General features: G+C 58.7%; 3 protein-coding genes across 22 annotated transcripts in view; all 3 read right to left on the reverse strand.

Moving 5' to 3' along the window:
• EFNA3 (ephrin A3) overlaps positions 1-3,178 on the reverse strand; it is an 8,823-nt gene extending 5,645 nt beyond the window's left edge. The window contains exon 1 of one of the 2 annotated variants that reach the window (XM_029231277.1): positions 2,952-3,178. In XM_029231277.1, the coding sequence (XP_029087110.1) occupies positions 2,952-3,079 (128 nt within the window). In that variant the 5' untranslated portion in view covers positions 3,080-3,178. The remainder of the gene's footprint in view (positions 1-2,951) is intronic. The other variant, XM_029231278.1, reaches the window with a different exon arrangement.
• An 8,889-nt stretch (positions 3,179-12,067) lies between these two features.
• EFNA4 (ephrin A4) lies at positions 12,068-16,253 on the reverse strand. 3 transcript variants are annotated; one of them, XM_029231279.1, is made up of 4 exons: positions 16,066-16,253; positions 13,651-13,946; positions 13,181-13,249; positions 12,068-12,785 (listed from the first exon to the last, which is right to left on the reverse strand). In XM_029231279.1, exons 1-4 carry the CDS (start codon positions 16,176-16,178, stop codon positions 12,649-12,651), a joined length of 615 nt encoding a protein of 204 aa, XP_029087112.1. In that variant the 5' UTR covers positions 16,179-16,253; the 3' UTR covers positions 12,068-12,648. The 3 variants fall into 3 exon arrangements, with proteins under 3 accessions (XP_029087112.1, XP_029087113.1, XP_029087115.1); XM_029231280.1 differs by having other exon boundaries at positions 12,070-12,785; positions 13,181-13,246; positions 16,066-16,240; XM_029231282.1 differs by having other exon boundaries at positions 12,070-12,357; positions 16,066-16,240.
• A 425-nt stretch (positions 16,254-16,678) lies between these two features.
• On the reverse strand, positions 16,679-27,646 carry ADAM15 (ADAM metallopeptidase domain 15). 17 transcript variants are annotated; one of them, XM_029230449.1, is made up of 23 exons: positions 27,466-27,619; positions 26,174-26,280; positions 25,460-25,536; positions 24,978-25,116; positions 24,725-24,801; positions 24,442-24,634; positions 23,599-23,664; positions 23,449-23,517; positions 23,202-23,371; positions 22,966-23,050; positions 22,363-22,511; positions 22,104-22,278; positions 21,764-21,856; positions 21,330-21,634; positions 21,041-21,242; positions 20,697-20,774; positions 20,172-20,244; positions 19,828-19,966; positions 19,357-19,426; positions 18,642-18,716; positions 18,020-18,231; positions 17,769-17,893; positions 16,679-17,679 (listed from the first exon to the last, which is right to left on the reverse strand). In XM_029230449.1, the coding sequence occupies exons 1-23, from the start codon at positions 27,542-27,544 to the stop codon at positions 17,627-17,629; spliced, it is 2,811 nt and encodes a 936-aa protein (XP_029086282.1). In that variant the 5' UTR covers positions 27,545-27,619; the 3' UTR covers positions 16,679-17,626. The 17 variants fall into 17 exon arrangements, 12 of the variants coding, with proteins under 12 accessions (XP_029086282.1, XP_029086273.1, XP_029086272.1 ...); XM_029230440.1 differs by having other exon boundaries at positions 16,680-17,679; positions 18,160-18,231; positions 18,642-18,713; positions 24,978-25,056; XM_029230439.1 differs by having other exon boundaries at positions 16,680-17,679; positions 18,160-18,231; positions 24,978-25,056.
• Positions 27,647-27,734: the final 88 nt, after the last annotated feature.

Here is a 27,734-nt window from a genome sequence, read left to right on the forward strand (position 1 = left end):
GCGGCGGCGGCGGCGGCGGCGGCGGCGGCGGCGGCGGCGGCGGCGGCGGCGAAGGTTTATTGATCTGCAGCGGCGGCGAAGCGCGAGAAACCCGCCGAAAGCGAGACACATAGAAATGGAGAGGGGGGAGACGCACACCGAGAGGGGGATGAACAGAAACCGGATTCACTGAGAGGGGAAAGGGAGTGAGACACAGCGAAAGAGAGGGATCCAGAAACCGAGAGAGAGAGGGAAGAGAATGAGACAGGAGAGAGGCTTGGAGAAAGGGAGAGACGTAGAGGCCGCTCCAGAGAGGCCCACAGACAGCAAAGACGGAGACGGAGAGACGCAAAGCAGAATATCAGGGACGGGGAAGGGGTTCAGGGCAGAGACTCGGTGACAGAGAGAAAAGAGAGAGAGAGAAAGACCAACAGGGAGGTAGTATAGCCTCAATAAATATTTGTTCAATAAATATATGAATGAAAGAGAGATAAGCAACAGAAACATTTCAGAGATAAAGAGACAGGTAGGGAGACAGCTAGAGAAAGATGTTCCGTACACTTCTTGAGATAGGGGTGAAGACCAGCACCTTTGCACACTTCTGCAAAGAAATGGAACACGGGCCTGGGCGCATATATTTGGCCATTGGCCAATCCCGACCCCCCATTCGATTCCGGGCTCAGGGGACCCCTCGACCTCACACTCTCACGCTTTCCTCCAGTATAGTTCGCCCAATCCCTAGTTTCTGGGCCAGGCTGGGAACAGATCTCGCCTATTCCAGAGGACCAAACGGAGGGCCCGAGTGGGAGATAGGAAGCGAGATCATGGTCGCTGTGCAGGGCACTGCCCCCAGGTCTGTCAAAGAGACCAGCGCACAATTTCCACCAGTACACTCCCACGTGACCCCCAGAAGGCGGGGTCGCAGACCCTCTCCACATGATCCCAAGGGGCAGAGACCCTCGGCAAGTGACGAGGGGTGGGAGCCAGGAGCCCAGCTCACGTGACCTGGGGGAGGGGGCGCGGGAGCCTGTGGCTCGGCCCGGCCCCGCCCCCAGCTCCCTGGCCCTCTCCACTCCCGGCCCCGGAGCACGTCGCTCTCACGATTTATGGGGCCGCGGCTGCCGCAGTGAGGGAGCCGGGGAGCCCGGGCACAGCGGCAACAAAGGCGGAGGAAGCGAGGCGGGGGCGGCGGCGGCCTCCCGGCCCGGTGCGCGCCCCCTCCCATCTCTGCCGGTCCAGACCTGTGGGGGAGCGGGGAAGACAGAAAGGAGGCTCTCGGAACCTGGGCTCCCCACCCCCTCCCAGGGCTTTCACCTGCGCCCAGGTGTATGAGGGGAGGGGAACATGATTGACAACATCCCTCTCCCCCCCCCCGCCATTCCCGCATCCCCCTGGCTCCGGCTTCTCCTAAGAATATGGGGGTGCCCTGACGGTGGTGGGGAACCCGGGGCCCCTCACCTGCGCGCTCTCTGCTCCCCGCCCCCCGCCAGACTCTAGCGGGGCGGGGGGCGGACGTGTGAGTCTGGGGGAGGGAGACGAGCTAGACTGAGCAGGGGAGTCAGCCCCCAGTGCCCCTCGGATTTCTCCGAGTCCCGGTCCGGGGGGGACGGGCCGTATCCCCACCCCCGAGGTTTCCATGGGAAGCGAGAGGGGGGCGTCGCTGGCTCATCCCCACCCCCAGTCTGACACTCCGGGCGCGAGGAGGGAGAGAGGGGGAGGCGCAGAGCCCCAAACAACAAAGAGCGGAGCGGCGAGCGGCACTCCCTCCCCAGGGAGGTTGGGGGTCGCGGCCGCCCGGCCTTCTCAGTCCCCTCCCGTGGGCCTCGCCATTTGCTCCCGAGTCGCCCCCTGGAGTGGGGAGCCAGAAACAGTGCCACCGCCGCCGCCTGGGTAGGTGTGACAGTGACCCCCGTGTCCCCAGGGATTCCCCCCCTCCACACACACACACAGACACACACGGAGGCGGCCGGGGTGATACACACGGCGGCTCGGCGGGGAGGAGAAGACAAGGGCAGCAAGGACTGCGCAGAATGAGGACCTGGCCCCGCAGCCGGCACCCAGCCGCCTCTTCACACACCCCGGGAAACCACACGGCCGCCCTGACACCCGCCCAGACCGCGGCCAGCCACCCTAGCTCAGAAGCGGCCGGCCACGCAGACAGCGACCGCAGCCCCTCCCCGACCCGTCGCCCGCTCCCACCCCCAGACAATCGCCGACGCAGACACACAAATCACACACTCAGACACACACGCACACTGACAGCCGCGCACGCCCGCTCACTCTTGGAGCCACACGCCGTCCCCAGCCCGGGCGTGTGTGTGCGTGTGTGACACGCCATCTCCTTGCCTCCCTCCCTTTTGCCGGTACCCCACGTTCCCATCCTATCCAAGCAGCACCTCCAGAGCCCCCCAACTTGGCGGCCCAGCCCCAGCTCACCCCAACCGGGCTTATCCATACAACCAGGGTAACCCATTCGCCTTCGTTCTGAGGAGGTGCTTGGTCGGACTCCTTGCCTCAGCTCTGGACTCCACTTTTAAAAGCAGGAGTCATAGAACCCCTTGAAACCCTCACGGCTGAAAACAGGTCATCCCTGGGTCCCCCAAGTGCGGCGGCCTATCCCCAGCACACTGGTACTCCCAAACCCCAGCCCGGCCGAAGGAGAGGAAGATGGGGGGACTGTCGAGTGGGGGTAAGCTATTCCAGAGGCGGGTGTGGAGAGAAGTCAAGGTAGGGTGGGGTGTCCCCGAGCAGCCTCCTCAGCACGGCCCAAGCCCTGGTTACTATACCTTAACAGCCTCTTTCAGACACCCCCCGAGTGTCATAGACGCCTACAGAGTGTTTCCCCCTCTTCCTCGCCTCCTAGTCCCCGGCTATGGTCTCCCAGGATTCCCACCCCAGGTTCCCCCAGGACTTCCCAGGCCTCCCCCTCTCACTGACGCGGGACGCATGGGCTCCCTGGGCCCCCGACTCACTGCTGGTTGGAGCTGTTCCAGTACACCGCATGCCGGTTTCCCAGCGCCCCCCCGGGCCCTTGGGCCAGCAGCGGCAGCAGCGGCACGGGCACAAGCAGCAGCAGCAGCAGCAGTGGAGCCGCCGCCATCCCCGGAGCCGCCGCCGCCGCCGCCCCCCGACTGAGCCCCGCGCTCCCGGCTTCTTGCTTCCCAGCTCCCTGCTGCCGCCGCCGCCGGCCCCAGAGCCTTAGGCCACGCCCCCAGCCCTTCCCTCCGCCCTCCCGGGCGCGCCCCTGAAGCCCCGCCCCTGGCGCGCTCCCGCCAGGCCCCGCCCCGCTCGGGCCCGGAGCGCGCGCGGCGCGTGGGAGGTGAGGACCGTGCTGCCCCCTCGGGAACAACCGGAGCGCTACTCACCTCTCACTCTTAGGTTTAATTTGCTACCGCCGGCCCTGGGCCTTCAGCTCCCCAATCTGGAGTTCCCAGGAGAAGAATTAGGGAGGCCAAGACAGGGATCTTGATCTCCTGTGAACATTCATTTCTGGGATGGGGCGAAGGAGACTTGAAAAGAAGCTGGGGGTCCAGGACCCCTTAATAAGTAGAACTAGGCCCCCCTCCCTTCTGAACAGTCTGGTCCTTTGCTCCCTTTATGCCCCTCTTCCCATGTGCATGAGGAGTCAAGTGGGTTCTAGAGGGTGGCTGAGAAGCCCTCAGCTGCCACCTAGGACCTGACAGCTGTTGACCTGAAGCCCCCAGCTGAGCAGGCGGCTTATTTTTCTTGGAGGTAGTGTAGAGTAGCTCAGCCCCCAAGAATGTCAATACTGGGTGCTGGAAGGGCCTTCGGCAGTCCAGGGCCCAGGGCAGAGGAGGGACCAAGGAGAGTCAGCTAGAGCAAAACAGGCTTCCCTAGGACACCTACAAAGGATTCTTGACTCACACTCAACCAGAGCCCCCTCCCAGCGCAGCCAGTGGTGTCCCCAGGCATTCTCACTCCTACTCTTACAGATGCTAACAAGAGGGCAGCAGGCAGAGCACCTTGTATTCCAGCTCTCACCATAGTCACCGTCCTCACAGAGGCACTCACACATTCAGGAGAAAAGGCACAGACACCCAGAGGCAGAGAACATAGAAACACAGGCGTTTGATACAGACATACACACACACACACACACACAGATAACCCTTCGGAGACACACACAGGTAAAGGTACTATCAGACAACTAGAGATCTGCAGAAACACAGGGATTAGGTACACATAGATATAGGAGCACACACCCAGACACACACACAGTGACTCACACACAAGACCATGCACACACTCTGACACACACTCAGCTCTGCCCTCTCCTCTTCTCTCTTTTCCTATGAAGTAGAAGTTGAGGGAAAGGGTCTAGAATCCGGACCTAGGGAGTATCCACCCCTCATCCCCTTTTTTGGAGAGGCTCAGATTAAGCGTGATCAGGAGGACCAGGTCTCAGACCAGACTCTCAGAAACCAATCCAACCACCTGTGCCCAGGGTGACAGGCATGATGCCCTTTTCTTCTTACTGCAGGAGAGAGGACATACAGGCACTCTTTATCTGCTTATTGTTGGCAGGAAAGGGATCCTGACCACAATTTGGCCTCAGATGCTGGGTTTGGGGGAGGGGCAGTGCCAACGAGAAAAAGCCCTGTGCCTAGCTGCTGCCAGGCAAGAGCAGGCTCTGTCCTCTCTGGGCTCCTCTTCACCCCAGGAGATCTCCTCTCTCTTCTCAGAAGCCAGAAAATAAATTAGGCCCCTTGGGGTGGGAATGGGGGACATTGCAAACAGCTCTCCCTCCCCCCAGACTCCTCATCCCCAGGGAGATTTGTTTCACCCAAATGATGCTGACCTGCCTACTCCAGGTGCCACAAATCCCAGCCTCCTCCCTGCCTACCCACATCCCTGCTCTGCAAAGGGAGGCTTCTCTCTGTTGGGCCCACAGTTGGCAGAGAGGCTGCCCGTATTCATGGGGAGTGGGAGCTTGCTGGTTTGGCCTAGGACTTTAAATTCCATTTTAGAAGCCCTGTTTATAGAATCTGGGTCCCACTTAACGATTTAGGCCCTTTTCTGTAGGGCTCAGATGCTCCTCTTTAGAATCTAGCATGCTCCCCCTCAACCCCTGCTCAATAATAACTGAGTTCTTTTCTCTGCAGTTTGGAGCTCTCTCTCCAGGATTTAAGCAGGTCTCTCTATGGGGTCTAAGCCTCTGGTTTTTAAGTTCTGAGACACTCTCTATAGAGCCTAGGCCTCTGTCTGTGGGATATGGTGCTCTGTCTATCTGGGCCCCTATCTAAATTAGGTGCTGGCTGATTTGGGCTTTTGGGTGAATTAGAAAAACCACCCCTCTATGCAGACCCAGTCCTTAGGGTTCATCTCTTGGCAAGCGGTGCCTTTGTGCAAAAACAAAGGTGCTGCTTCCTTCTGTGGGAGGTAGCCCTATGTGTCTCTCTATCTTAGTGAGGGAGCTTGGGCTGATCGCCTCTACTACTTCTTGGGTGGCTCCTTTGTGCCAGGCACAAACCGCACACCTGTATGTGGCAGTTCTGACTATAGGATATGTGCTTCCAGCTGTAATGCTTAGGCCTGTCAATAGGCCTCTATTCATGGGGTCTGGACTTCTCTAGGGTTTGGGTCTCTGTGTGGAAGAAAGATCCGGGCCACTGTCTACAGGCCTGGAACCGGATCTGAGGCCTAAGCCTCTTTCTGTGGCATCTGGGTCATGGAAGGACCCAGGCCTCCATCAATGGGGCCTAGGGCCTCAGTTTATAATAGTGACTCAAATCTTTCCCGACTGTGACTCACAATAAGATGTATATTTTGCATTTGCAATACAGTACACACACACACACACACACACACGCACACACACATTCACATATAACTGAAATAATGTTTCATGAAGCAATACTTACCCGTATTACAGAAGATGCACTCATATTTTTCTTCTGTTCTATTCTTAAAAATTTATTAAATAAAGTACAAAGCTCGTTAAGACCCAGAAAATTGATTCCTTGATTGTATCACCCTTAATCAGTTACAATCTATAGTTTGAAACACTCTAAGGCCTGGGCCCTGCCTGACACCTCTCTGCAGAGTGAGGGCCTCTGTGGAAGCTGGGGTTCCCTCCATGGGGCTGATCCTCTTTCTCTAGGGCCTCAGGCCTCTTTCTCCTCTCCTGCAGGCTCTGCCTACATTTCCCTCTGACCCTCAGGCTTGCCAGTATGCTGCTGGCTGCCATATTCTCTCCAGGGGCACTGAGTCAGGCCCTTGGGAGTTCTCTGAATGTGGTGCCTTACCCCACCCACCCCTCCCCCTGGGGCCAAGGAAGCAGGGAGCTGAACAGGTCAAGGGCAGAGGGAGTACTCAGGCTGTGTGGCCCAAGGCAGCTCCCGGGACATCGGGTGGCAACCACAGAGCCGAGCTGTGTTCAATAAATCATGGAGACTAGGGCCTGGGGGAGGGGGAGGCCAGGACAGAAGGGGGGGGCCATGGATAAATAATTCATTAAACAAATAAACAAGGAGCCTGTGAGAGGGAGGATCAGGCATGCATGTGAGCGGGAGAGGCAGCTGCCAGTTCCAGACATGAAATATTCACAGGTTCCGCACCTTGCCCAGGGCCCATGTGTGTGCCTCAGTGCAGGCAGCCTGTTGGCGTGGTCCTAACACGGGACCCTGGGTGCCAACAAGGAGGGCAATGTACGTATCTTCTGACTTCCAAGTGTGATGTGTGTGTCAGCATGGCTACATGGTGCTCTGATGTCCATGAGTTGACATGGAACCACACACATGACTGACAGCAGGGAACATGATGCATTGATGTGTGGTCCAGGACACAGGAAATTAGAATGCAGGGCTTGGTGGGTGGGGTTAAGGTGTCATAACCTCTGATTCTAGTCATGCCCTGATCCCTCAAATGAGGCCAGCAAGCTCAGAAGCCTGAAGTGGAGAGGCTTCTCTGGGGTGTTACAATGGAGGTGCGTGTGGATCCTCTGAATGTGCTTCTAGAAAAGCTGAGAGGGAGGCAGTTGGGCTTGGCAGTTAACAGGATGGGCTTCGGTTCGAATTCCATTTCCACCATTCACTGGCTGTGCTAGTCACCTCACTTCTCTGAGACTGTTTCCTCATCTGTAAAATGGGGATAATAACACCCTCGAAGAGTTGGCTGTTATGAGGATTAAGATCCATGTCTGGGAAGCACTTAGCACAGAATTTAGGACCCACAAGGTGCTTGATTGATGGAGGCCTCATCATCATTATTATCCTGAGGTCTGCCCACCTAAACTAGCTTCAGATTCTCTTTTTCATTTGTTCCTCCCCATCTCCAAACTTCTCTTAATAGCTATCATAGTTGGGAGAGGTGACCTTGAGCTTGGGGAGTAGGGATGGGATAGGAAAAGATTAGATAGAATGAGGGGGAGGAGAAGTTACAGTCAAAAAGAAGCTCACATCCTTGGCAGTGTGAAAGGAGGGGTCCTTGACCTTCTTCTCAGACCCCAGAGCTTCTCCTTAACCCCTAAATCTCTCCTTAGATCCACAGTCTCTTCTCTTTCCTGCCACCGAAATTTAGCTTTCTAGCAAGTGGCTGCAAAGGGACAGAAGGAATTGGGGTAGAGTCTCTGAGTAGTATCACAATCTCCTCACCCCACCTGTCCCCAGGCCAGTCTTCACTGCCAGAGCTCTAGCCCCTACCCTCTGCCTATTGGTTGAGCGCTTCCCTGACAAAGATGGCTATGTCTGGGCAAAACTCAGAGAAGTGGCACCCCAGAGTGGGTGGGGAGAATCCAGGCTGGAGAGAGCTGCACAGGGCCAGGGTGGAGTACCTGAGGCCTCCCACTAGGCCCGAGCATTCCCCAGCCCTCTCGTGTCCCCTGGAAAGGATCCGGTCCCAGTGGGAGAGAGCCAGCAGGCAGGCCTGAGCCGGCCTGCTCCTCCACAGACAGAAGAGGAACAGGCTGGGGGAGGGGGCCTGAGATCTTGGTGGGGAGTGGTGGCTGTAACCCCCACGTCTCCTGTGAGGAGCCAGGGGCAGGGGGGACCATGGCCTGGGCACACCCTAGGCCGTAGCCCAGCCCTTGCCTCCCTTGGCTAGCCTGCTGCTACTTGGGGTGTCAAGGGTCTGGGCCCCGAGGTGTGAAAATGATGCCTGTCCACCTCTTCCCAAAGAGCCAACATCAGTTCTCCACTTCCCCTCCCCTGGGCTGGGCAGGTTCAGGCTAATCTGCACCAGAGCTTCACAGCAAACACTGATCTGTAATAAAACCACAATGTGTGTTCGGGAGAAGGGATTCCAGACACAGAAAATCCAGACACACATACACACTCACACACGTACACACAGATGCAAAACATACAGCTCTGGGAGGGCAGACACCGGCAGTACTGAAAACACAGCTAAACATGGGCCCATACACTGAGTCAAACACACAAGCATGGTTAGTCCCACACCACTCCTCCATGCCATAAACTTTGTCCTTCAAAACCCAAGTCTTCTCTGACAGTCCATCTTCCCTGTGCTCCCATAGCACTTTCTGCACTGTTCCATAACTGCATTTGCACTTGGTATTGTAATTATTTGCTGGCCAGTGTGTCTTCTAGAGTAATCTGAAGATTCCTTAAGGGAAGAGATCCTGTCTTATGCAAGTGTATATCCTCAGCATCTAGCATGCAGCCTGGTATTTAGTTAATAGGAATAGGTGAGGTGCTTAATAAGTAATTGTTGAATTGATGAACAGAAGAATAAATGCATTCAGATAGTGAGACACCCATGCCTAGAATCCCTCAGAAGCACACAGAGCATAACCACTGCATGCTACTCAGGCCTCTGGTCCCACCTTCTTGTCTGCTGGTCCCCTGACCTTACTGCCTCTTAGCTTCCTCAAAGTCCCTCCTTTCTCCTTCTTTGCTCAGTGCGAGCCCATGAATTTGAGTACCACCTGAGGGCTGGCAGGAAAGGTAAGGGTTAATGACACCTCATTAGTGCTTAATTGGAGGAAGGAAGCTGCCCTGGCACCAGACAGGTGGGCCGGCCTACCCCTTGCTGGAAGCAGGCATCCCTAGTTCCAGTACCCTGTCGGGCATGTGGGTGATTTGGCCCTGGAGACCCTCATCTCAGCCCGGGGCACCTCCCCCCACCATTTGCTTTGCCAATTTAGTCTCTAGGCAGTACAGATCAGCCCTCCCCATCTGTCACCAAACATCCAGAGGGAGAGGCAGCCTTCTTATCCTTTCTCCTTTCGCTAGGCTGTGCCCCTTCCCACCCATGGAGAGACCGGAGGCTGGGAGGAGAGGTGGGGTAAGGAACTGGACAACTGAGAGGTAGATTAGAGAGCCACTAAGGGATAGATTTGGGATACAGACAGGCAACAGAGCTGGGGATGCGGAGATGTCTGCCCAATTTGACCTTAAATGAAGAGAATGCAAATGAGATGCAGACGATATGCAGATGAAAGCGAGGAGCTCATAATTAACATTCCGGGTGGCATCAGCTCCATACCCAGGACCCCAACGCTGTTGCCAATACTCCCCTCCTAACCTTCCTGGGTTAAGTGGCACTGCCCATTACTTTGAGTGAGAAAGATGATCTCAAGAAAAATAAGAGCTTGGCTGGGCTAGGACTGCAGGACCTGGGAAACAGGGCTCCACCCTCGCCTCCCCGCCCCCATCCCAAGCACCACCCAAGCTGCCGTTGAAGCACAATCAAAGGCCACTCTCTAGGTTACGCTCGGACGCACCGTCGGTTGCTATGGGGACCTCCTCCACGTCCAGGCCTGAACCAATGGGCATCACCACTGATGACCTCATGCCCCAGGCCCCGGGATTCTATTAGTTATTTGGAAGCCAGAGTGCCCTTCTCCAACTGCGTCACCGCTGGGGATCCCCCGACGACCCCAGCTGGTGTGGCCGACTGAAAGAAGGACGCGCTGGGAGCTCACAATTTGCTGTATGAATGAATAAGGAAAGGAAGGAAGGGATTAATGAAAGGGAAGAAGAAAAGAGGGTGGGGTCACATAAAAAGACCAAAACTCCAGGATTTAGCCTCTAGGGAAAGACTTGAAACCCCAGAAAGTGCGGAGCAGGATCCAGGTCGGAGACTCGGGCTCTCAGGTTCTCGGGACAGCAAGATAGCGTGATGCAAAGATGAGGGGAGTTTTTGCATCGTTCCGAAAAGACCAGGGCAGGCCCAGCAAATTGAGGGCCCCACCCTTGGCCATCTAGCGCCGCTGAGCTTTGGGGAGATCCGTGACTCCCCAAAACCTGCAGGTCTCCCAGCCTCATGGAACCGCGCCCCGGAACACGCCTCGAGGACTTCTGATGGGTAGGGCCCAGAGCCTTCAGCCCGTCTAGGTCCCATGAGCGGACTTCGCCCTCGCTGGAAACGCGCCCCAGGACTGAAACAGTTGTCCGCACAGGGCCCAGGCTGTAAGGAAAGTGAGTGTAGGGAGGGGCTGGCTTGAGGCCTGCGGCCGGCGGGCCTGAGTTTTCACCGCCCCCCCTACCCCGGCCCCGAGGCCAAGTGCGTGGCTGCCCAGGTGTCCACCCTTAACACCTGCAGGGAGCTTAGGCGGCCGGCGAGGGTGTGTGTCTGTGTCAAGTGCGCGCGTCTGCCTGAGAGTGAGGGCGTGTGTCTGAGTGCCGGGGAAAGCCGACTGGGCCCCGCGTCTCTTTCGGACATGCGTTATGAGCGGCGGATCCGCGCGCCGGCCACAGACTCGGGAGCGAGCGGGCCCGGCTTGGTCCGCGAAAAGAGCATGTCTGGGGCCGCTGGGGGCAGGATGTGACCCGCACGGTCCTCAGTGCCAGGCTAACCAGTCATCCCCGGCCTGCGCCGCCTCTGCTTTCACTGGAGAGGGGCGGAGGTAGCAGTACAGTCGGTTTCCAAGGCGACATATAGACACCCTCCTGGATGACAGTAGAGGCTGAACTCGAACTCAGGACCAGAAGACCGAGCCCATAGTTCATGCTTCAGCTCAGACTTCACCCTCTCCACTCCAGCCCCTCGCCCCCGCTAAGGATCTTGTTTTGGGGTGAGGGCCCTGACACGCAGGCACACGTACCTACAGACATGGCATTTTATGAAAGTGGCCTTGAATGGGGGGCGGGAGGGTCCACTCATGTATGCTCCGTCCGCGGCGCTGTCCTCCATCCCAGGCCTCAGCCAGAGCAATGGAACCAACCCAGAGGGACCGGGGTCCGACCCAGGTGTGCAAGGGGGTGGGGCAGCGGTTCGCAGTCTCCAGCACTTCGGTCTGGTCTGTCAGTCTCTGGACCCCCAGCACCCTCCGCGGCGCCCCTCCCCTCCCCGCGCATGTTCACACGCCGCCTCTAGCCGCCGCAGCCCCGCCGAGCTAATGAGCACAACATCCACCTATCGATCGCTGGCTGGGTGCCAGGCGGGCCGGCATGGTGCCAGTGCAGGCTGTGGGGCACCGGGGCGGGTAGAGCATAGCTTCGGGGGAAGGGGCACCCCTTCCCTGGCTGCACCCAGAACACCGTTCAGAAAGAGGACCCCGGTTAGTCTTGGGGTGGATCATAGCCTTGCCACCTCTGCCTGCCTGAGGTGGAAGAGACAGAGTGAGGCTGAGAGCAAAGGGGGCCCTCCCTCCTCGGCCCCACCTCCTCCTCCTTATAAAAGCGAAGAACAAAGAGGCCGCTGGGGAAGGAGCCTTTGATCTGACCCCACCTTCCCAGTTCTAGGCCAGGCACCGCCCAGACTGCCCTTGGGGAGGGGGAGGGACGCCCAGCTCTCAGGGACCCAGGCATTCTGAAACCCAGGTGCTGTCTTTCTACTACGCCTTGCTTTTGCCCCAAGGCCCTGCTTGGTGCTACCACAGCTTCCGCAGTGCCCCAAGTGGGTGGGCTATCAGGAGCACCTGTCCCCTCCCCAGCACAGGAAGCCAGCTAGGGAGGTGGTAGAGGGTGCCAATCTCCACAGCTGCTGCTGGCACCCACCCCACACTGCCCAGAGGGTGCCTACTGAGGCCTGGCATGGATGGTCTGGGCACAGCTGGCAGGGAGGTCAGGCCAAGCCAAGCTGAGAGCAGAGGCTGCAGGGAGTCCCCGTCCCCCCCCCCCCGCCCCCGCCATGTCAGGGAAGGAGCCAGAGGGCAGTAGGTTGGGGAAAGCAACAAAAAGATGGGTGGTTTATTGAAGGCTTGGTCCAGACACTTATAAAAATACAAATTGGCATGAAATTCGACCTCATGGCAAGTCCGTCTTCACAGAAGACAAGTGGGTGACCCCCTGGGGAGGAAAGGTGCTGCCCCAGGGAAGAGGCCCACAGGGCACTGGGCACAGATGGCAAGCCTGGGCTTCCTGCTTGACCTGGTCCAGCAATCACCTGTCCCCAGGTCTTCGGCCTTGGCCCCCAGCAGGCTCAAGGATCCGATCTCATCAAATCCCAGTCTTCCTGGGGGATGGGATGAGAATATCAAAGCAGCTGACAGAGACCCTATGTTTGTCTTGCCTCTGTTCCAGGGTGCCCAGGGCTGTCTGCAGCTCCCCTGCAGCTCCTCTTCAGCCTGTGATGAGGAGGCCGGCACCTGGAAGGGTCACCCCAGACCCTCTGACCTCCCCCATCACTATTCCATCTTGTCTGTCTGGCTTGGCCCTCCCAGCTCAGGTAGGGGGCAGGGGCCCTCCTCCGGGGAGCCTTGGGAGGGCTCTGGTTCCTGGGGGTGGCAGGAAGGGTCCGCTTGGCTCAGAGAACTCTCAGGAGACGCAGAATTGGGAGCAGCAGCAGCAGCAAGAGACAGAGGGGGCTGGGAGTGGCCCCCCCTTGCCACCCTGACGTGCCACTCTCTCCAGGGCTCCCAACAGGATGGGCTGACTCAGGCTCTGTGAGGGGGAGGGGGTAGCATTGATGGGTCCTCCTGCTTCAGCAGCCTCCTTCCTGCTCTCCCCATTACCTGTTCACTCCCACCCCTTTCTAAGGGGTCTCCCGAACTGGCCAATCCCTTCCCATAATCTACCACCTCATCATCTCTAAGCCCCAACTTCCAAGTCTCCTCCCAGTTGCCATTAGAGACCACCAGTTCAGCTAAGGCCTTGGACAGCCTTGCCCCTGGAGATGCCATTCCCTTTGTGTAGGGGAGGCTCCCACAGGCTAAATGGGGGGGGGGGGGAAGAGGTTCCTCAGAGTTTGATGCTCCCAGATTCTTCCCACTCCTCCCCTCATTCCTGAGGGCCCCACACTAGCCAGAAGGGTTGCTCCCCTGCCCCAACCCACTCACTGTCCTCCTTGCAGCAGACAGACACCTGGAGCCTCAAGCACTGGCCAGGACTCTCCGGAGTTGGCACTGCTGGGTGGTGGGAAATTGGGAGGAAGAAGTTAGCACAGGCTAGTTTGCATGCCTCAGACTGCGTTTCAAACCCTCCCAGCTTCTTTTCTCTCCAGTTCCCTGGAAAGCTTTTCCTTATTTTGGGGCCACATCTAGGGGCCCATCTGTGACCCTACTCATGTCCTCTTTCCTGGCTCCTCTTCCTTTCCCCTCCTCTCTATTGGTTCACACTAGATGTCCCCCTACTCGGTCCTGGACTCAGGCCCCCTGTCCACTCCCCCCTCCTAGGCCTAGCCTTCCTTCCCAGTCCTCTCATTCCCCCACCCCTCAGGATCTCTGCCTTGACTGCTAGCAATGGCAGGTAGCCCCATTCCCCTCCCCACCTTCCCCAGGAGGCAGCCAGTGTGCCCATCTTCACTCACAGATGTAGTAGTAGGTCTCTCCAGGCAAGAATTCGAAGCCAAGGGAGAAGGGCGTGAAGCGCTGAATCTTCTCTGAGAATCGAACAGGGCCAAAGGGAGCGAAAGGCAGGGAGCACTCCCAGCGCTTGAAGGCACCCGGCCCCTCGGCCCGGCAGGCCTCATAGCCTGGCCAGTCCACCATGTATAATGCAAATGTCTCAGGGCCCTCAGGGGGCCCTGGACCCTCATAGTGTGGGCAGAAGATGTCTAGGTAATCCTTGAGGCCCAGCTCCACCACGGCGTCTCCTCGAAGCAGCCTGCAGGCATAAGGTAGGTGAGGGCGGAGGGGCTCATGGCATGGCACACCTGCGGCACGAGGGTCAGAGATACCCCTTCCGAATGGTCCCCGCCAGCCAATCCCCCACCTGCTGGGGAGGGAGCAGCTTAGGAAGGCCTGAGTTCTCCAGACTGACACCTCTTGAGAGACAGAGTACAAGAAAAGGATGAGGTAACCGATTCACAGGTTCAGAGAGGTTAAGGGACTGCAGTGCCTATAACCACGTAGCCCAAATGTGACAAGGCCACTCACCACAGCCTAGCTTTTGGGTGGGAGCTGCCACCCACCTATCTAGCCCTAGTGCCCAAGACAGGGCCTGGTGTAGCACCTGTGCTTGATAAATGTTAGGTGGATGGCTGCTGTGAAGAAGCTGGGGCACAGAGGCAAGGGGCACAGATCTGGGCCCACAGAGCAGTCACAGACTAGAGATGGAGCCTGGGAACAGTATCCTCATTAACAGGTGCATAAAGAGGAAGGCTTGCCTTTTAAGACCTCAATTCAATGCTGAAAAGAATGCCATAGTAAAAAAAAAAAAAAAAAAATGAGGGAGTGGATAGTGGGAACCTCCCTTTTTTTTTTTTTTTGGCCAGGACAATCAAGTGCCATATGAAGAGGGGGGCCCCCTCCACATATCCCCCAATCTTTGGCCTCCTCAGGACTCCCTTCCACCTGCCTGGGGGAGCCAGTACAGGTGGGAAAACCTGGGACATGCTGTCCCCCTCCAGCATCAAATAGAGTATGAATCACTCCCCCCCCCCCCGCATCCCCACCATACAGAGAGTCCAGCTTGACTTATGAAAGGCCCCCAACTGTCTCTCTATGGGTGGCCTTAAGATCACCTGCATCTGGAGTTCTGATTAGAAATGCAGATTCCTGGGCTCAGCTCAGACCTACTGGAACACAAGCTGGGCCTTTGTACATTTTGTTCCACGGCATCCCCAGTGCCTGCAAAAGTGTCTTGCACAAGGACAGCGCTCCACAAATATTTGTGGATTGAATGAATGAGCCAGAAACCTCAGGCTTAGGGGCTAGCAACCTGAATTTTTAACAAAACCTCCAAGTGATGCAGAAGCACTGGTCTAGAACAGAGAGTGAGGAATTCAGAGTTGGAGGACAACAATAGCTCTTATCACACAGCATTGGTATTGTAATGACCTGTCCCGAAGCTTGCTGGCCCAGGGGTTCTTTGGGCTCCCAGAGGGCAGAGCCTAGGTCTTATCTCTAACCCCCAGCACCCTAGCACAGATCCCGGCACAGAGTACACGCTTAATAAATGTGAGTGAGCAAACGGTGTCACAGATTGTCTTAAGTGAAAATCAGAAAGAAAAACAGATGGAGAAAGCAGAGGGAGGCAGGGAGAATTGGGGAGGAGGATGGAAACAGGAAAAAATATCGACGTTCAAAGGCAGGCAGCTCAGGAGAGAGAAATAAATAATAGTTTATATCTGTGCAGCCTGCACCTCTTTCACATACATGACCTCTGTTAGTCCGCCTGACTTCCCAGGGTACTAGGCGTTATTAGCCCATTTTACAGATGAGATAACTGAGGTTAGGGAGGTCAAACGACTTGCCTAAAGGTGATTCAGCTAGAAGGGCAGGGCCGAGACTGCACAGAAATAGGACTAATAATGACGAGATGAAAGCAGAGTTACAGAATGAGATCAGGAGAAAGAGTAGCACCAAAGGGAAGGCCAAGCGAGCAGGAGAGTAACCTTCTTTCACAAGAGTAAAGCCCCCCCCCGCCGCAAGTCCGCCGGCCCAGCTCGGGCCGTTGGGAGGCTGGGGATCACCAAGAGAGAAGCGAGAGGGGCGGGGCTCGGAGTGCAGGCCGAGGTCTCTCGGGTGCAGGCTGCCGGCTCCGAGACCCCACCGACTGCCTTCGGGGCTGGGGTCCCCCTCTCGGCCCCCAACGCGTGCGGGCAGGGGTGGGGGACCCCGGGCACGCCTCGCCCCTCCCTCCTCCCCCGCCGCCTCAAACAAAGGAGCCCCGGCGCGCGGCCGGGTCTAGGCGGCGCCGCGCACAGTGCGAGTGTCGGGCGCGCGCCCGGCCCGGGAGCGCGCAGGCCCGGCTCGGAGCCCGCAGGTTTCAGCCCTGCTACCTGGGGTTACTGGAGTTCCAGTAGACCTCGTGGCGGAGGCCACAGCCCCCTCGCAGAGGGGAGCTGAGGAGCGCGGCCCAGAGGACAGTCCGCAGCAGGGGCTGCAGCCGCATCGCCCCCGGGGTCTGGTCTGCTCTGGACCGGGCGGGCCCGGCTCGTCCCGCTTCGCAGTCGCGCCGAGAAAGGTACAAAGTGCGGGGGGGTGGGGGGGGACTTGCGGGCAGGGGGGTGGGGTGCAGAGACTCACAGGCCACGCCCCTGGATAACTTTCCACCAATGTGGGCGCGTCTCCGCCTCTTCATTCAAAGCCAACTCTTGTTAACCTTCTGTGCGCTGTAGCGCGCGCGCCAGCTTAGGCAAGGTCTTGCTGAGGCTAGACCGCGTTTCAAGGGGGCGGCGAGGAGGGACGTATTCCACTGTCTAGGAGTTGTTTTAGGGAGGTCGTGTCTTTCGTGTCTGTATTGGTACAGGGTAGAAAGCCTTATTAAATCTTTGGAAGATTTAAATATGGGCCCACGCCTTTTGCCCAGAAAGAGGCAAGTGAGGCACGGGAGAGGATCCACGAATTTGTCCAGCCATCTTAGGCACCATTGCTCCTTTTTCTTTGCACATCTAGCGATATAGCGAGCGGAAGGGACAAATCACCTCCTGGGACCACCTCCTCACCCCCACCCCCCCTTTACAGAACCTCAGATGGCGAGCTCGATGTCCACCTTGGGGTTGGGCCCTGTCCCTTTCCGCCCCACACCTTCGTTCTCGGCGAACGAAGGCCATAGTCTCAAAGACGAAGTAATGAGGTGGTTGCGGCCCATACAAAGCACTTCTGTTCCCGAACCCTTAGGTGGGGTGGGGGAGGGGAGAGGCAGGTGCGCGGCCTTGGAATCGTGGGAGCCGCCGCCGCGCCCCGCCCCGGCTCCGGGGCTCTGAGAACGCCAGCCAGTTCCATTTTTCCCAGCCGCTGGTCAGAGGGTGGGGACAGCGAGTCCAACAGCTTGGCCGGTTTGTCGATGGTCGCCGCCAAGGGGCCGCGCAGCGATGGAGGCGAGAACTTGGCTACTGGGGGTGGCAGAGGGCGTACAGCGCCCTTTGTGGTACTGGACTGTGCAGAAGGTCATCCCAGACTGGGCAGAAACAAGCCGCGAGCATCCCAGGGACACTTGCTGACCCAGCCTGGGGCTCTCGCCCTCCCTATCCTGTCTTCATCTGAGGAGCAGCGTCTCCTGGCGGCCAGATCTGGAATCGCGACAGGGGAGACCCTCCTTCCCTAAGCAGACAAACTTCGAGGCGCGCTCCCAAGACCTCACTTTTATTGCAGTTCTGCAGAGACAGGCTGTGCGCACCTCCCTCAGCTCCGTCCAGCTCCCAGACACTCCCCAACCCCAAGATGCCACTGCGTGGGCGGGTCCCCAGGGTGCTGCTCGACAGCAAGTGGAGGTGCCCGGTGTCAGTGTTTTAAGGCTCCTGTTCCGTAGTGTCCAGGCCCCAGCTCCTTCGGTCACCGCAGGGGACTCCAGGGGTCTGCCTGTTGAAGTCCTAAGTCCAGGTTGGAGGCAGCGGAACCTCACGAGAGGTCAGAGGTAGAGCGAGGACACTGCTGGGGGCGGCGGCGCAGGCCTGGGGTGTGGGAGGCCGAGAAAAAAGGTCAGAGGTCCCCCCAGACCACTCGCCCCACGAGCCCATCCTCAGCGCCCCTCCTCCCCTACCTGGAGGGTACCACTGGGGGCAGGATTCCAGCTCCAGGGCCAGGCAGGTCAGCCGAAGGGTGCTGGCCCTGAGGGTCAGTAGGCAGTGGTTTTCTCGGGGGTGGAGGCTTGGTGGGCCCCTGAGACTGAGAGAGAGAAGGCAGGAGGCCGGCTTGGGAGGGGGTATCATGTTGCCCACCTCCCACACACTGGTGCTGGGGAATACCAGCTTGAGGGGCGGCACCAGAGGACACCTTTGTCTGCAAACAAACCTGTCACCATTAAAGATGCCACTGGGGTATGTGCCCTTAGTCACAGGGGGCATCTTACTACCAGCACCACTGCCAAGGCTACCAGCACCACAGCCCTGGGTGGGGGGAGAGGCTGTGCCCTTCTCTCCCCCCACTGTTACCTTCGGGTACCTCACCACCGGGTCAGCGGGCAGAGGGCGGGTGGGGGGATTGGGTCGGTCAGCCAGCTCAGCCTGAACAGAGAGAGGGGCAGTGACTGTGAGAGAACAGCCAGGAGCAGTGGGCATGCAGTGGGTCTCCCGAGGGGTTCAGGTCAACATGCAAAGTCAGCCAGGGGGCAGGAGAGAACGGGGGCATGCGCAATGGGGCTTGAGTGCATGCCAGTAGATGCCTTAGGGGAGAAAGGTGTGGGTCACCTGTGGTGTCCCTGGCAGGCTGCAGTCCCACCACTGACCACCAGATGGTGGTAGAAACCAAGGCAGGAGGCTCACCCTTTGCTACTTCTGGGGAGTGTCTGAAGGCTGAGGGGCACCCTGGTCCCCTAGTGAAAAGCGCCACTGGCAGGGAACAGGGAGGAGAACTGCAGTTGGGCACCAAGCCTCCCACCTGCCCTGGGCCAGGGTAGGGGCTGGCCCAGATTTACCTGGAGTCTCTTGGGCACAGGGTCAGGAGGCAGCGGCCTGGAGGGAGGGGCCGGGAAGCCAAGAGCACTAGCCTGCTGAAAGAGCAGGAGGAGCGGACAGGCAGAGTGGGGGCGGGGGGGGGGGGGGGGGGAGCAGAGAGACACATGTGGGCAGAGAGGTGTTAGTGCTCAGGGATGGGCAGCCAGGGCCCCGGGGGCAGTGGGGCTGTGCATGCGGTTATTCAGTTTCATGCAGAGGGGGTGACAAGTGGTGGAGTGGGTGTGCAGACCACCTCCACACACACACTTCTGTCATCAGATCCAGAGGGCTCAGGGCAGGGGCACTCACCAGCCCTTCTACACATGGCGACCAGGGCCTCATCAGGTCCTGGCACACTGAAGGCCACTCTGAGCACCACCCCCTCATGCCCTCCAGGGGACATCACTGCTGGGAGCACAGGTAGACCCACCTTTCAAAGCCACTGGCTAGGCCAGCGCAAAGAGCACAGCACTCCCTCCTCTAGGTGACTGCCCCTCCCCAGTCCAGGCTGGACCCTGCTTCTCAGCCTGCAGCCAGGGGACAGGAGGGGAGGGCTGGCCCTGACTCCTCTGACTGACTCTTGGGCAATGCAAGTCCTTCTCTGAGTCTAGAGCCTTCAATACCCGCCCCCCACCAGGGCCCAAGCTGGATGCCTGGCCAGGACTGGTCCCTCTCTCCTCTGGCATGCAGACTTACCTTGGCACCTGGCATCAGCAGAGCCCTCTGCGGGGGTCCTGGGCGTTCGGGGGGACCAGACTGGGCTGCCCTGAACATGGAGAAAGGCAAGGAGAGGGCCCAGCCTCAGACCCTGTTCTCCACCCATTTGCAGCCTTTGAGTGGGGTTAACCCTTTGTGGCCCCTTGGAGCACGGTGTAGGCCAAATCAGAAGTGGGAAGGGGAAGCTGATCATCCTGAGGGAGGGCCCCACTTCAGTACTGGGGCTCCTGGAGAGAAATGATCCTAGCACCCCAGCTTCCCCACTTGGGTCTACATGTGAGGTGAAGGGTTACGGGGCACATGTAGGGAAGGGAGATGTGTGTGGGGTGTGGTCTGGGGGGCTTGGGTTCAGAATCAGGTGTCAGGGGCTGCCCAAGGGCGGGGGTGGGGCTCCAGAGATGTTGTCCTTAACAGAGATGTGGAGAAAGCTAGTAGTGGGGAGGCTGGTACCTGTATTGGCAGCTGGGTCCCTTAAGCTGGCAGAGTCTCTGGCGCAGGCGGGCACGGTGCCAGTAGCTGGCACCAAGCAGCACCAGGACCAGCAACAACAGGAGGCTGAGGGGCAGCCCTGTGGTCAGGGAGCTGGTTGCTGTGGGTGAAGGCAGGTTTGAAGGTGGGCAGGGCTAAGAACTCTACACCCAGGAAGAGGTGGGGGGGCAGGGAGGTCAGGTGATCAGAGAAGGTGAAGGGGTCAGGGGTCACACAGAGTCAGGGAATCAGCAGCGAAGGGGTCAGAAAAAGAGGGGCGGTGAAGGATGCCGTCTCAGCTGCCCCTGTCCCCCACCTCATGCTACCTCTGATGTGGGTGGTGCAGTCTGGGGGCGCCCAACCCTCCTCACAGTGGCAGCGTCTGTTGCTGTCGCAGACCTAGGAGGTACAGGTTGAACAGTGAGGAGCTGTGCCTTCTGGGGCCGTGTTTCCCTGTCCCCAGCTTTGCAAGATCTCAGATGTCCGCAACTGGAAGGCGTGCTGAGAATGATAGTGTGGAGGGCGCCAGCGTTCTGGAGAGAGAGACTCTTTATCTGGGCCAGAGAAAATTAGATTGAACTCACATTGTGAGTGCCTTCTATCTGCCAGGCACTGTGCTAGAAGCTTCCAGACTCATCTCATGTGCCCCCAGGAAGTGGGTACTATTATTATGCCCGTTAGTTAGAGGAGGAAGCTGAGCTCAGAGAGGTTAATAACCTGCCCCGGATCCAACAGTTAAGATGTGGTAGAGCACGGATTAGAACCCAGGTGTGTCTGTTTCCAAAGCCCACCATTCTTTTCCTTCCCAGAGGCTCCCTGCTCCCCTTTCATCTCCCCCCATGCCAACTCACCCCATGCCCATGGCATTTGCTTCGACATTCCTGTGTTCCCAGGATCTCCACCGGTTGGCATTGATGGTCGATGCACACCTGCCCGATGGCGAGAGAAGAGCAAAGATCACCTTCTCAGGAGCTTTACTGGCACTGGGGGGCCAACACAAACGAAGCCCACCCCGCTTTTACAGATGGGGAAACCAAGGCTCAGAGGATGACGGGACTCTGCTCCATCTGAAGTGAGAATCTGAACTCCCCCCGGAGCCTGCACCTTCTTCACTGGTGGCTAGTGAGGCCTGGGCGCTGCCTGCAGCAGTCCAGATATCCCTCCCCACCTGGTGCTGCCCGCCTAGGCTGCTCACCAGGCCGGGGCCACAGGCTGTGCCAGGCAGAGTCATCAGGGGCTGGGCCACGTCGTTGCCCAGGTCCAGGTGTGCCCAGCTGCAGTTCAGCTCCAGCTGGGTCCCGTTGGCTTCCAGCACCTCCCAGTGAAGATCCCGGGCTGAGCCCAGCAGAGGCTGGGCCCTCCCTCCCTGGCACTGGAGCTGCCCACAAATGGCATCTCTGGGGTTATGGAGGAGGTGTAGGGTAAGTGGGGGCGGAGCCAAGACTCCCACAAACCCAGAGGAGGAGCCAGGTTCCCTCACTTACCTAGGGGCACAGGACACATAGCTGCCATCAGGGCTGCGCCCACAGCTCCCAAAGGCGTCCCCCCGAGTGTTGGCAGTAAGGAGGCAAAGTGGCGCGGCGGGCTGGGCCCCAGGCCCCCAGAGAGCCTGGCACTGCTGGGCATAGGAGGTACAGCGTCCTTGCATGCACACAGCCTGTCCACCAGCACACGGCTCACCGTCCCCCAGGCTGACATCAGGGGGGCACTGGGAGCTGTCTCCTGGGCAGAACTCGGGCAAGTCGCAGTCACCTCTGGTAGAGCGGCACTGCCAGCCGGCCGGGCGCAGCTGTGGAGGGTGGGTAAGCATCAATGTGGGTGCTGGGCAAATCCAGCCAGGCCCTGGGAGTCAGAATGACCTTTTCCACGCTGGCCCTTGGCAGGTGGGCTCTGGGCGGCCAGTCCAGTCTGTGCCCACCTGGCAATTTTGACAACAGAGTCCATCGGACGCGCACTGTGCCCCTGGCCTCAGCTGGCAGGTGAAGTAATCACAGCAAGGATCAGTGCAGTCCTATGGGCAAGGGCACAGAGGGGCCGAGTGTCAGAGCAGGCTGGGCCTGAGAGCATGCCCTAACCCCCTCCCAGAGCCTGAACCCAAAAGGATGCACACAGCAAATGAAGACCAGAGCCCAACAATCTATGTGCAGTCCCCACAGACAGGGAGGTGGGGAGAGGGGTTCCTGAGGCTTGGAGACGGCTGATGAGCCAGGGTGAGGGCACACAAGTGAGTGGGGCAAGGCTCTGGGTGAGGGGCTCACATCTGGGAAGCCACAGTCACACTGCTCGCCGGGCTCCACCAACATATTTCCGCAGACACTGGCCATAGAGGGCAGACCGGAGAGCCGTTCAAAGAGGCAGCTGCCCATTCCACCCAGGAGGGCTTTTTCCAGGGCCTGTCGGCTGCAGTTGCTGAAGTTCAGGCCTGGCAGGAAGCTGGCGATGGCGGCAAGGAAGGTTGGGGCTGCGGACGGCTCCCTGCCCCCTGCCCCCTGCCCTCTCCATCGTGCAGTTACTCACTCTGTCGAGGCCTCCATGATGCAGCTCTTGGCTGGGGCTGGACCTGGACAGGGGCAGCTATTCCCAGGTGAGTCATGGCCCAGGCCTAGGCTGTGGCCCAACTCGTGGGCTATTGAGGAGGCGACTCCCAGGATGCTTGTGGAGTGGTCCTGTCATTGGGGAGGGGATACCCCAGGTCCAGCACCAGCCTGACTGCTCCTCTTCTCTCCTCATCTGACCTCTTGGGCACTGAGCAAGCACCGCCTCCCTCCTTAAGTGCTTCTAAAGTAGGAGAAGAGCCCAGGCCTGGGTGGCAGGAAACCCGGGTTCTAGCTCACCTCTGTTACCCCTCTCTAACTATATGGCCCTGGGAGAGCACCTTTGTTCTTTGGGCCTCAGCTACCTCCTCCGCCCCCAAGAAATGGGAAGAGCTCATAGGTGAAGACACGAATGGGCGGGCCACAGGCGGAGGGTATCCTGACAGCAGAGGCCACGTCATGCACCCTGGCCCTCTATACCCTCAGCTTTGGGGTTGGTAACTTTGCTGGGGGTTTCAGCGGATACATGGTACCACATTTGGGAGGAGCTGAACGGGAATGGGGAGGAGACGTGGAAATAGCTCACCATGTTCACACCTCCTGAGAATTCAGGAGAACAGATGGAGTTCTGAATGGCCATGCCCACCATGGGCCCGGAGAATGAAGTGGCACTGCGGGATTGAGAGGGCGAAGGTTAGGCCCCAAAGCCAAGGTGGCCAGAGCTTCAGGGCCTCAGGTAGGGAGCTGGGATGTGAAATTTGCCAGGCCGGGGCAGGGCCGGAGCAGAGCTGGGCCCCGCTGGCTGAGCCTGGTGGGTCTTACGTCACCAGCTGGGCACTGTCGTGGGGCAGCCGAGGCAGCAGGTCTGTCCGGCGCCAGCGGAGGAAGCTGTCTAGTGTGACACCTGGGTGCTGGCTTATCTCTATCAGGTCACGCTGGGTCCAGGCCTCCAGGCCCACGAGCGCCACCCGGACATTCAGAGGCCTGAAGAACTGAAAGAGAAGTGGGGCTCAGGAGAGGGGTTCCCATGGTCGGGGGCCATAAGGACGCTGCTGGGTCCCATACTCACTGTGTCCAGGAGGAGGGCCACTTCCAGGGTGCGGTTCAGCAGGCTCTGGAAGTCCCGGTACCTCTGGACCTGTGGGTCAAGAGAGGTGACCGTGAAAGGCAGCAGGGCAGGCAGAGGTCGGGGAGGACTTGCAGGGGTCAGCAGGCTCACCTCGGAACGGTCAGCCACAATCACCAGCTCAACAATCTTGGTCTCTGTCACCACGTCCCGCCTCCACTGTGGACAAGAGGAAGGCGCATCAGGCACACCCACCACACCCCACCAGCAGCCGCGTAGGGCTGACCAGGCTGTGTCCACAACCACTCTGTGTGATCAGACAAGAGAGTGAAGAGCCCATTTTACAGAGAACCTGAGAGGCCAGGGACTTGCCCAGGATAGACAAAGAAGAGGTTTAGAAGCTGGGAGTAGGGCCCTGCTTTTCCGGCTTCAAATTCAGTGCTTTTTCCAAATTAAAAAAGAATAACAGCCAACACCATCAAATACTTAACGTATGCCAGGCAGAGTTCTAAGCATTTACATATATATATGTATGTATATAGATTTATTTAATCTTCACAGTAATCCTATAAGGTAAGTAGTTTTATTATCCCCATTGAATAAATTAGGAAATTGGCTTCTTATTGCTTTAGGATCAGTAACTATGTATTTGCTATATCCCGGTGAGAGCTCTCTGCATTTGGATCATAAGACAGATGACGAGTTTGAGTCAAGTACCCGCATCCAAACCCTGGATATACCATTTATTAGTTGAATGGCCTTGGCCAAGTCACTTAACCTCTCTGAGCCACTTTTCTCACTAAAATAGAGCTACAGATAGCACCTACCTCCCAGGGTTGCTGGGATCAGTAAAGGAGATAATGTTCACAAAGTGCCTGGTACTGGGAAGTTGCTCCATTAGCAAGAGCAGTTGTTACTGTGAACAAATAGCTCTGAGGGCCCGGGGGCCAGCCCTGGGGACAACAGAAGCCCAGCCCTCCTGCCATTCATCCTCACCCGGAGAAGGTGACGCTGTCCCAGGGGGTGCTCTGGTGGAGCCTGAGTGGGCACAGATGCAGGCCAGCTCAGGGCACAAGTGTGGCCTGGCAGGAGGAGGTCTTGGAGCCGGGAGATAACAGGGGGACCCTGGAGGTCCCCAGGCCCCAGCTCCAGGGAGTAGCTTCTCTCTGGGGACAGGATCACCAAGCCCCTATGCAAAGATGCAGGAAGTCAAAACTTTTCAGCTCCATGCCTCGTTTACGCTCACTCTCTCCACCTTCGTGGAACTGACCCCTTGTACCTGAGCCCGGAGCAGGTGCAGACAGAGACCCAGGAGTCGGCGTGGCCCTGCACTTTTCCATGGTAGCAGCAGTTCTCCTACAGCAGAGAAACATGAGTGCCAACTGGAAGGCCAGGCCAAGGTTTGAGCCCAGGAGGCTAGCCTGTGGGTGAGGATAGGCAGTGTCCTCCCATTCTCCAGGGATGGCACCTTCCAGTCGCCCCTCTCCTTCTTCCCTCGGGCCAGAAACAGGGCACAAGATGACCTGACTCACCAGAGTGTGTCCCTCACTGACCACCCGGGTGCCATCAGGCTGGTACCACACCAGGGTTGGACGGCCTGAGACTAGCTCCCTGTGGAATGAAGAAGAAGGAGGGCAGTGCTCCCAGGGTGGTGCAGTCACAGCTTGAGACCTGGAGGCGGTAGAGGGGTGGCTGGGGGCTGGGCAATCCCTGCAAGCTTCCTGTTTCCCCTGGAGATGGCAGAGTATGGTGGTTGGGCCACAAACTCTGTCAGGCTCTCTGGGTTCCAATCTAGTTTTCACCACCCACTAGCTGTGTGACCTTGGGAGAGTTATTTAACCTCTCTGTGCCTTGACTTCTTCATATATGAGGCCGATAATAATATATCATAGTATCTACCTTATAGAGTTGTTATGAGGATTTAATGAGTTCAAGCTCTTAGTACCTGGTACATCGTGGATGCTATATAAGTTGTTAGCCATGTTATTGTTAATGTTACCACTATCATTATTACCTATTCTGTAGCAGCTCCAGGATATGACTCTCACCATCCAACTCCAATTTGATCCGCAAAGCCTCAGGCAGACTGGTCTGTGGGCACCAGAGGGCATGTCACCTCCCTGGCCCTGTCTGAAACTCCTATCTTCTCTAACCAGAAAACCTCAGGCCCTTAGGAGAGTACCAATGATTAGATCATTGGTGGGGGGATCCTGAGGGAGGGGCCAGGAAGCCCTGCCTGGCCTGGGGTATTGTTCTGGGGGGTTGTGTGGGGAGGTCAAGGAAGGTATCCGAGCCGCCCCTTCTCGGCTTCCTGCCCAGAGAGGAAGCATCATGGAGGACCCAGTGCAGGCCCCAGCCCTTCCTCTGACTCAGCTTTAGAATTGGGAGGGGAGGGTGTTTGGTGAGGCCCTGACCCTCTCCAAGTCTCCCCACTGAAAAAGCTGACAACATGAGACCAAGAAAGCAAGTTTGGCCTCAGAATTTCCCAGTGGAGATGGAAGGGCTGGGTGGGGCTGAGGCAGACAGATGTGTGTGCAGTGGGGAGAGCGAGATAAGTGAAGCCAGGTGCTGGGGTGCGGAGGGAGAGGCAGCCAGACCTGGGATGGCCATGCTACAGTGAGGTCCATTCACCCACTCCTCAGCCAGTCTTTGCCTGGAGACACCTGATTATTCAGGGTGGTGGGTGGTGCGGGTGTATTTCTTTATTCGAGGGGAGAGAGAGGCTCACCTGAAGTACCTCTGCTAGGCTGAGCGTGAGGTTGTCCTGAAGGATCTGGGGCTCCGAAGACCCATTCAGGGCCCTCTCTGGCCTTGCCTGCTTCTCCTCAGTGCCACCTGCAGGGTTCCCAGGACACCCCAAGAGAGTGCTGAGAGAATCAGCACCACGGCTGGGGGTGGCTGGTGCCCTCTGACCCACCTGGCTCCCAGCACATCAAGGCCCTTCTCTGCTTGAAGGACCCCTGCATTGCATGCTGGGACTTAAAGAATACTAGAGGGAGGGGGCGGGGGCTTCTCTCCAATTTTTCCCTTTCATCCCACCAACCCATCCACAAGTCCCCATAGAAAGAAGTTCAGTTTGCCCAGTCTGTGGCCCCCCCTGTCCCCCTCAGGCCCATCCCAGGTTCTCACAGGGACCCTCCGCCTGTTCCTACCCGCTCCCAACCACCTCCGCCCAGGAACGCCCCCTCTCAGGACTGGGCGAAGACTTGTGGCCCGGTGCCCACTCACCCTCCCTTTCCTCACATCAGAGATGCCGGGAACGCCCATTTCTGGGTGAACATTGCAAACACCCCCCTCCCTAAATACCCCTCATGCCCAGTTAGGCACACCCGCTCCCCACAGCCTCCGCTTCCTCCCGGAGTCCGCCCCCCATCCCCACAATGGCCCTCTCTCCTCCGGACACTCCACCCCCGCCTGCCCTCTCGGCCCCCAGCCCAAGACAGCAGCGGGAAGTGAAAGTTCCAAGGAGGAGTTGGTGTCCCAGCCTCTTTCCTGGCCAATTCTCCCCACTCCTGGCTCCTCCCGGGCCCCCTCCCGTTCAGCCAGCTTTCTGGTGGCAGCAGCACCAGGGTGAGGGGTGCCTGGCCGCTCAGGTCTGGGATGGGGGCCAGGAAGTATCTTCTTCGCCAAACCCTAGGAGACGTGCCTACTCGGCGCCCTGGCACCGGGTGGAACGGTCAGCTAGGCCCCAGAGGAGCGAAGACATCAGTCCTGGGGAGCAGAGACCCTCTACCGCGATCCTGAGGGGGCGCTGGGCCAGGCCCTGCGGTGCCTGGTCCCGGAGCCTGAAAGTGTCCGCGGGGACTGCGCAGAGGATGACAGAGTAGGGGGCGCCGGCATCCCTCCTCCTTCCCTTCCCACTCCATCGCCCAGTCTCTGGGCCCTCGGCCCAGGACAGCCGACCAGGGCGGGCTGCACTCTGGTTGGGGTCTCCGGCCGACCCCAGGACCCCAGTGCTTCCCGACTTCCCTGCGCGTCCTCCCAGTCCGCCCCCCGGCCCACTGCTGGCAGGGTACTCACCTATATCTGGGAGCGGCCGGGAGGGCAGAGGGCTGCCCGCCCCCAGGAGCCCCAGGGCCCAGAGCAGCGCCAGCCGCATGGCAGCGGCGCCCGGGGTCGGGCGAGGGCAGCAGGTGCTGGGCGGAGTGCCGAGGAGCCGCGGCTGCCGGGTCTGCTTCGCTCACCTAGCGGCTCGGCGCAGCCACCAGGCCCCGCCCCGCCCCCTCCCACCCCCCCAGAGCCAGGCTCCGCCCTCGGAAGGCCCCGCCCCCACAGCGCGCCGGGTCCCA

Source organism: Monodon monoceros, unplaced genomic scaffold (assembly GCF_005190385.1).
Source record: "Monodon monoceros isolate NGI ecotype Baffin Bay Population unplaced genomic scaffold, NGI_Narwhal_1 Super_Scaffold_18, whole genome shotgun sequence".
Lineage (NCBI taxonomy): Eukaryota > Metazoa > Chordata > Mammalia > Artiodactyla > Monodontidae > Monodon > Monodon monoceros.

What these genes read in the sequence shown, in the direction of transcription:
- ADAM15 (XM_029230449.1), bottom strand. Translation starts at nt 27,544, where the DNA reads ATGCGGCTGGCGCTGCTCTGGGCCCTGGGGCTCCTGGGGGCGGGCAGC. An exon ending in TCTCAGGAGGTGTGAACATG is followed by an intron (nt 22,512 to 22,965) that starts GTGAGCTATTTC and finishes CCCCAATGACAG; the next exon opens with GACCACTCCACAAGCATCCT. An exon ending in CTGCACCACCCACATCAGAG is followed by an intron (nt 19,967 to 20,171) that starts GTAGCATGAGGT and finishes CTTCACCCACAG; the next exon opens with CAACCAGCTCCCTGACCACA.
- EFNA4 (XM_029231282.1), bottom strand. Translation starts at nt 16,178, where the DNA reads ATGCGGCTGCAGCCCCTGCTGCGGACTGTCCTCTGGGCCGCGCTCCTC. An exon ending in AGAGACCTACTACTACATCT is followed by an intron (nt 13,250 to 13,650) that starts GTGAGTGAAGAT and finishes CCCACCACCCAG; the next exon opens with CAGTGCCAACTCCGGAGAGT. An exon ending in TGTCTGCTGCAAGGAGGACA is followed by an intron (nt 12,358 to 13,180) that starts GTGAGTGGGTTG and finishes CCCATCCCCCAG; the next exon opens with GAAGACTGGGATTTGATGAG.